Source organism: Corvus brachyrhynchos, unplaced genomic scaffold (genome assembly GCF_000691975.1).
Source record: "Corvus brachyrhynchos isolate BGI_N302 unplaced genomic scaffold, ASM69197v1 scaffold114, whole genome shotgun sequence".
NCBI classification, from domain to species: domain Eukaryota; kingdom Metazoa; phylum Chordata; class Aves; order Passeriformes; family Corvidae; genus Corvus; species Corvus brachyrhynchos.
Window position 1 is genome coordinate 8893798 of NW_008238337.1, and position 7383 is coordinate 8901180.

Genomic DNA, 7383 nt, shown 5'->3' on the forward strand with positions numbered 1-7383 from the left:
GTGGCTTAAAGAATTGTCCATATTCAAACTGGCCACTGATAGGTTCTATCAGGTCCCAGAGGAAGCTGTAAGCACCCCTTAGCAAGGACATCCCTTCCAGGGCTATGCTTGCTAACCTATAACAAGCTGTTGTCTGGTTCCATCGTGGTTCATTGCGTGGTACCCTGCAGCCCTCCCGCATGGACAGCATCTCTGATAGCCAGCATCACTATTGTAGTAGTATCACTAATAACGCTAGTACCCAGTGGAGAGATTCCACTCTTCCCATGGGATGAAATGGCCTTTGGGGAGAGACAGATTTATTGTAATTATCATCAAATTAAAATGATTTTATTAGAGTTCTTTTTGCTAGTTGGCACTGGGTTGAACAACTTTATTAGGCACAATTTTAAGATCATCTTTAAAGCTCCCTTTCAAGCCAAACTACTCCATGATTTTACGGTTTCTGGTTTTTTATGAAACATAGTTTTAACACCTGACTAGCACATCCCACTGAATTTCAGCTACACAGAAAATGCTTCTTGTTTTTGATCTTGAAGGATTGTTTTTACCCTGGGTTGTTTCTTGCAGCGGCGCTGGAGCGACTGAAGGGCATCGGCTGCTTGGAGGAGTCATGGCATGGGCAGCCCAGGAAAACACATCTGGGGTGAACCAGTGGCTGCACTGGGCGGCCAGGAGGACACTGAGATGTGGATCCAGGGGTGAACACTTCCCTTGAGGACGGAAAGCCCCCAGCCTGTAGTTTTTGGCAACATTTGTCAACAGCCTCTATCTCTGTTCTCCGTTAGAAATCAGCCTGGAAGCCCAAATCCAGCCAGGGGACCAGGTTTGCCTTGACTGCTGTCAGTATCAATGAGTGAAACAGCCTAGAAATTGTTCCAGGTAAGGCAGAGGAGTGCAGGAGGATGGTTACATCCCTCAGACATGATCCTCCATTCCCCGAGCATCACAGCCACCCCACGCAAGTGATAGGGAGTGGGGACAAGCACTGCCAAACCAGAGCTCCCACAGGTGCCAGCACACAGGCAAGGGCAAGGCAGAGGAGGGTGCTGCCACATTGTAGGGTTCCCTGTGTTCCTGTTCCTGTTCTTGTGCTGCCTGCAGAAGGGAGGGGCAGAGGAGGGAAAGGGGGATTTTTTCTTGTTTCACCATAGGAAGGATTTTCAAACCCTATAAATTCACTTTTGACAAGTGAACAACTAAAGCAGATTAACCTTTTTGCTAATCCTCTATAATGGCTTTGGAATCTCCTTAACCAATAAGAAAATGATAAGAGCCTGTTTCTTTTCTTTTTATCTATATCTGTATTGTCCTCTCTTGTCTGCATGTTTTTTCTTTCTTGTTTTATTTTCCTTTCCTTTTCTAATATGAAATAGCCCAGCGATCCTATCTCCCAGAGTCTCAGTAAACAGAACATCAGAAATCCCTTTCCTTTATTCCTCTCTGGTAACAGGGTGCAGAGAAGTGTCTGCTGATTGGGATTTGATTACCAGCAGCTATCAAAAGTCTCTTTGTACGATCTGGCTCCTAAATCCCATAATTCTTTGATAAAAGAAGTATTACCAGTCCATTTTCTGAAGTGAAAGGTATGAGAGGAATGAAAGAAAGCAATCAGCAGAGATCCTAATAGGCTAAGTGCATGTGTGGTGGGAAGGTGGGGCTGGGATAGGATGCCCAGGGAAAGGTGTCCTTTGTTAAGGATGGGGAAGGAGAATTAATCCGCTTCAGGCATATGGTTATTACAGCCAAGAACAGAACTGGTCAGATCCTGCACTTGCCCATCGCACATCCCAGCTCACCGGCCCTCTGGGCCCTCTGGACCAGCACAGTGTAGGGAGCAGAACCTGGGCCCACATCCACCTCTTGTGTCAGCCTTTGGGTACATGCATAAGGGCTGGGATCCGTTTTCAGTGATCTCTGGAATTAGGGCATCCCCAGTGCCTCTCTGGAACACTGACACCTTGGCAGGGCAGCAGTGAACAGGTCCAGACTGAGCAGCTACAAAGGTGTCTTCGTCTCAGACCTGCAGCAAACAGGTAAAGATTCGCAGAGCTCAGTTATGATCCATGTTACACCATTGGAACAGCTGAAGGAGAGGTGAATAAAGGGATGGGAGGAAAAACAGTGGTTTGGCTTTAAGTGAGTCACAAGTAGAACAGCTATGGGGCACCTCTTCCCAGCACTGAGGGACCCACAGGGGAGGAAGGGCAGGCAGCGAGCAGGGATGAGGATGGAAGAAGGGGGCTGAGAGGGGGCTCTCCTGGGGACTGGCTCTAAGTTTTGCAGGATGCTGGAGGCATTGCTGGTCCAGCATGAGGACCTTTGGTGTGCACTGGTTTCACAGCACCCACCTGTGTGCCTCCTTGGTGTACCATGAGTGGGACTGGTATCTTCCTCTCCTGCAGGGAAACACCAGGTGTGAGAGTGTTCCCCACGTGAGCTCCTGAGGCCTTGCTACTCACCTTGGCTTAAACTGCACTGAGGGCAAGAGAACCTGGGTTTAAACTTTGCTAAGCAACCTGATCTCAACCACACCTTCTCTGTTTTATTCTCAGCTACTCATTTCAGTTAAAAACACAGGATCCAAGATGTTCTCTCTCCTTCTGTGGATCACAGCTGCCAGGCCTTGCTGTTAGCCCTTGGGACTGTCAGAGACAGGCTTCCCTTCCTGTCCTGAATCTTGGTCATAGCCTCACCCCAGTTTCTCTGGCTGGGCAGGAGTTGGGAATTGAACCGGCTTTGGGAAAGCCTGGCATTGGCACTGAGTCCACACTCCTGCCTGGATGGCTGTGGGACCTCACTGAGAGCACATGGAGGCAGCAGCAGCAACAATCCTCCCCCTCCCTTCCCCACACAGAGCACGGCTCAGCTGCACAGGAGGTGGTTACATGCCACTAAGCTACGGTACAGAGCTGCTGCAAGCAGCCAGTAATCTAATTTATTAAGGGCTTTGAATCCTTACAAAGAATATGTTGGATACATGCAAAGCATCTGCATTATTCCAGTGATTAGGGCAGCAGAGATGGGGGAAAGGGGAAGGAGGAAAAATACAATTTCTCTGCTTTCAGCAGAAAATAAATCAACTTTCACAGAGAGTTCTAGCAAAGCCAAAGGCTGTGCTGTCATTAAAAATGATTTTTTATTAAGCTGAACTCTCTCTTCTCTCATGTTGTATGATATGACAGCTCTCTTTTGATGGGAAAGCTTTCATTTGGCCAGAGAAAGGGATAATTTGCTTCTTTTAAGGAGTTAATCCTCTGGTCCATTTCCGGGCTGGGAACAGCTATCCTCCCCCTTCCTTGGATCGGAGGCTGCAGGACAATGGAGATCATAACCACCTCAAATCTACACTCGAGATGGAGAAATCAGATTTCCTTCTCCAGTCATTTTTGTGGGATTAGCTAAATCTTAGATCCACACTAACCCTTCACAAAGCTGCCAAGATTAGTTAGAATTTATTTTATTCGCAGGGGGGTTTACGGTTTTCTTTCCAAAGGGATTATATCTCTCTCTATATATATTTAGAGTGGCTTCAGTCATAAAGCAGCTAGGTCAGAAGGAGGAAAAGTGTGTGTGTATAAAATAAAAACTCAGCTGCAAGAATGACAGTCACTTGAAACGCCAAGACAAAGCAGCGGTTCTGGATGGCTTTGCCAGTCCATTTTAAAAGCCACATAAGCTGTCCTTTCCCTAGCAAAACCCCACTACGGAGCCAGTGCACGGAGAGCAAAGCTCCTCAGTTTGGCTTGATGTCTTCAGAGCCAGGGGCAGATGCTGACGCCAGCAGGAGAGGCCTGAAGAAGCCACGTCCGTTCAGCATCGAGGACATCCTCTCCAGCCCCGTGGAGAAGAGCCCCCGGGTCTTGGTGCCACTGTACCTACGGAGCATCTTGGACTGCACACCCAAGCAGCTGTGTGAGCTGGAGACCATCCCAGCCAGCTCCCTGCAGGAGGAGGAGGAGGAGGAAGAGGAGGAAGAGCTGGAAGGGACAGGCTGCAACTGCTGCTGCTGTTCTCACACGAGCGGCCATTCACTGCAGGACCTGCCGGGGTGGCTGGGTGAGTGTTTTGCTGGGTGAGTGTTTTGCTGGGTGAGTGTTTGGGTTTGATTCAGGTGTGGGGCTTGCAGAGGGGCTGGTGCCAGTGCTGTGGGCAGGGGAAAACCTGGGTGTTAAGTGACAATATGACATCTGGTCACGGTGGTCTTGGGCCCCAGGCCCAGCAAACCGAGCTCTTTTCTCAGCAGGGCTCCTAAGAGTGGGCAATTTCACCTGCAGTGCTATCAGGGTCTGAAAAGCAAAGGGTGCTAATTCTTACTGGATATTACTGGTTTAGTGTGAAACTCTTGAGAGAATGATGCTTTAGGGGTGCAAGTTCTCTGTGGAGCGTGGGGCCTCATGGCCATGCTGCCCATGTGCAGAGCTGTGCCTGTGCTTCCTGACAGCACTAGCCCTGGGGAACCTCACTTTTCCTTTAAGGAAAAAAGTTTTGGCAACGTCTAGCAAAATTACTGTGGAAAAAAGAAAGTAGCAAACCCTTAAAAATGCAGTTCAAGAGCATCCTGAAAGTTCAGAATTCCCTTGTGTCAGAAGTGAAACACAGATCTTTGTTGGGCTGTGAGTTTGCACCTATTTTCTGGAGTTGGCCATAGTGCAACTGGTAAGTGAACAAAGAAAATCCAACCAGTGCTCCCCTCCTGCACCCTTCTCCCAGAGTCATGCCCTAAACTCTTCTCCCACCTGCCCGGTGAACACTCAGCTTGCCACCCACTCCAGGTGACTGGCTGCCTCCTTCCAAACAGTGACAGGGACGCAACTTGTGCCTGAGCTGCCTTGAGCATGACAGGTGTTTCAGCCCCGCACCTCTAACACTGCTGCTGTCCCTGTCCCCTCGCAGATGCCCGGTTCCCCTGGCCCATGCGGCTCTTCCACCCGGCAGTCAGGGTCTGTAAGAGTCCCCAGGAGAAGTCAAGCGAGCTGCAGACCTTCCACCAGATCCAGCGCCGGACACGCCGGCACCGCACCATCTTCACCGAGGACCAGCTGCAGGCCCTGGAGACGCTTTTCCATCAGAACCAGTACCCGGACGTCGTCACCCGCGAGCACCTGGCAAACCGCATTCACCTGAAGGAGGAGAGGGTAGAGGTGAGCTTCTGCCACTTGGTGAGGGGCTGCTTGCCCCCAGGAACACAGACTGGGGCATTCTGCTGACCTTTTTGGGGAGCTGCAGACCCAGGGCCTCATTTTAAAATCCATCCTTGTGCATTTGACAAAACAGAGTTTAAGTTTGGAGAGCAATGGAAGAATATATACCAGTTCAGCTGGGCTGATTTGTACTGGTATCCAGTCACACAGACTCACACGATCCCTCTCTCCCAGAATCACCTGTCACACACAAACATGCCCAGCTCTGTTCATCCCCTGCACCCAAGTGTGTATTCCTTACCTAAGTGACTTCTGAATTTGTCATGTCCCAACTCCCTTGTGCCCCTCACATGTATCTGAGCAAGACTGCAGTTGAGGGACTGATTAAATTTTGTATCAAGCCTTTATATTACAGTATCTTACAGCTCACACCATACAGGCCAGGAGGGCCACTGCCTGTCCCCCTCCCAGTAACACACAACATGCAAAAGCCCTTTTCTTGTTTTGCACTTTCTAGGTTTGGTTTAAAAACCGTCGGGCAAAGTGGCGGCATCAGAAGAGGGCGACTGCCTCAGCACTGATCCTTCAGGGCCCCAAGCAGCCCCCCAAGGAGAGCTGTTAGTGATCCCAGGCTGCAGCTCAGCAGAGAACACCAGGAGCACCCACTGCCCGTAGCTGACAGGCTCTGGGGGGGGGTAACCGAGGGGGACTAATGGAGCAAAAGGGAATCTCTGTGGTTCACAGAGGAGGAGGACAGGTAAAAGCAGACTTTTACAGACAGGTAAAAGCACTTTCACATCCCTCTTCCAAACCTAGTTCACGTGGCAAATAACTCGTCAGGCGTGATGTGCAGGTGACAGAACTGTACTGGTGTTAAATGTGGGTGCTTTAAGAGAAGGGGAGACTCCCCTTTTTGTCTTTGCTCTGTGCACGTAGTATTTGTGCTCGTTTTAGTGATGTAGATTTGCAAAATATCCTGCAAATGAATGTTTCCTGTTTGCAGCACTTCAGTGGCATCTAGAGTTGCTTTTGGGGTTGAACTTGCTGGGCAAGCGATTTGTTTCATAACAAAGAAACGCGGGTTTCTGCCCATAGTCCGGGGCAGAGGTGATGAACCTGTTGTGGTGAGAGGGTCGGCACAGGCAGCGTTCGCCTCAGCCCTGCTGCCAGCCAGTCCCCGTCACAGCGAGCCGTGTCCGTGTTCCTGGCGGGGCCAAAGAGAACCCACGAGCTGGAAAGCAGCGAGATCAATAAAACTGCCCTGTCCCCCCTGCCCGAGCAGCCGGGCGGGGCTCCCGCTCCCCGGGAAGGCCGGGGTGTTTCTGAGGAGGTCTGGAGAGACCGTGGGGGCACTGGGGGGATCCGCCCAGCTCCCATCCCGGCTCCCATCCCGTGTGCATCCCGGTTCCCATCCCGTGTGTATCGCGGTCCCCATCCCGGTTCCCATCCCGGTTCCCATCCCATGTGTATCCCGGTTCCCATCCCATGTGTATCCCGGTTCCCATCCCATGTGTATCCCGGTTCCCATCCCGGCTCCCATCCCAGCTCCCATCCCGTGTGTATCGCGGTCCCTATCCCAGCTCCCATTCCGGCTCCCATCCCGGCTCCCATCCCGTGTGTATCGCGGTCCCTATCCCGGCTCCCATCCCGGCTCCCATCCCGTGTGCATGCCGGCTCCCATCCCGTGTGTATCGTGGTCCCCATCCCGGCTCCCATCCCGTGTGCATCCCGGCTCCCATCCCGTGTGCATCCCGGCTCCCATCCCCTGTGTATCGATGTGTATCGCGGTCCCCATCCCGGCTCCCATCCTGGTTCCCATCCCAGCTCCCATCCCGGTTCCCATCCCATGTGTATCGCAGTCCCCATCCTGGTTCCCATCCCGTGTGTATCGCAGCTCCCATCCCAGCTCCCATCCCGGTTCCCATCCCGGTTCCATCCCATGTGTATCGCAGCTCCCATCCCGGTTCCCATCCCAGCTCCCATCCCGGTTCCCATCCCGTGTGTATCCCGGTTCCCATCTCGGTTCCCATCCCGGCTCCCATCCCGGTTCCCATCCCGTGTGCATCCCGGTTCCCATCCCGTGTGTATCCCGGCTCCCATCCCGGCTCCCATCCCGTGTGTATCCCGGTTCCCATCCCGGCTCCCATCCCGGCTCCCATCCCGTGTGCATGCCGGCTCCCATCCCGTGTGTATCGTGGTCCCCATCCCCGGCCCCATCCCCTGGACATCCCGCGCTCCA

At 52.1% G+C, this 7383-nt stretch overlaps 2 protein-coding genes and 1 long non-coding RNA gene across 3 annotated transcripts in view; 2 read left to right on the forward strand and 1 right to left on the reverse strand.

The window, feature by feature from the left end:
• Positions 1–2631: 2631 nt before the first annotated feature.
• GSC2 (goosecoid homeobox 2) lies at positions 2632–6149 on the forward strand. The gene is made up of 3 exons (XM_008634123.2): positions 2632–4059; positions 4897–5144; positions 5662–6149. The coding sequence occupies exons 1-3, from the start codon at positions 3645–3647 to the stop codon at positions 5764–5766; spliced, it is 768 nt and encodes a 255-aa protein (XP_008632345.2). The 5' UTR covers positions 2632–3644; the 3' UTR covers positions 5767–6149.
• Positions 3871–5654, reverse strand: LOC108446888. Its single transcript, XR_001862230.1, has 3 exons — positions 5212–5654; positions 4985–5123; positions 3871–3944 (listed from the first exon to the last, which is right to left on the reverse strand). It is a non-coding gene; the product is annotated as an uncharacterized LOC108446888 (long non-coding RNA).
• DGCR14 (DiGeorge syndrome critical region gene 14) overlaps positions 5857–7383 on the forward strand; it is a 10683-nt gene continuing 9156 nt past the window's right edge. Inside the window, exon 1 of the mRNA XM_008634239.2 lies at positions 5857–5901. Within this exon, the coding sequence (XP_008632461.1) occupies positions 5857–5901 (45 nt within the window). The remainder of the gene's footprint in view (positions 5902–7383) is intronic.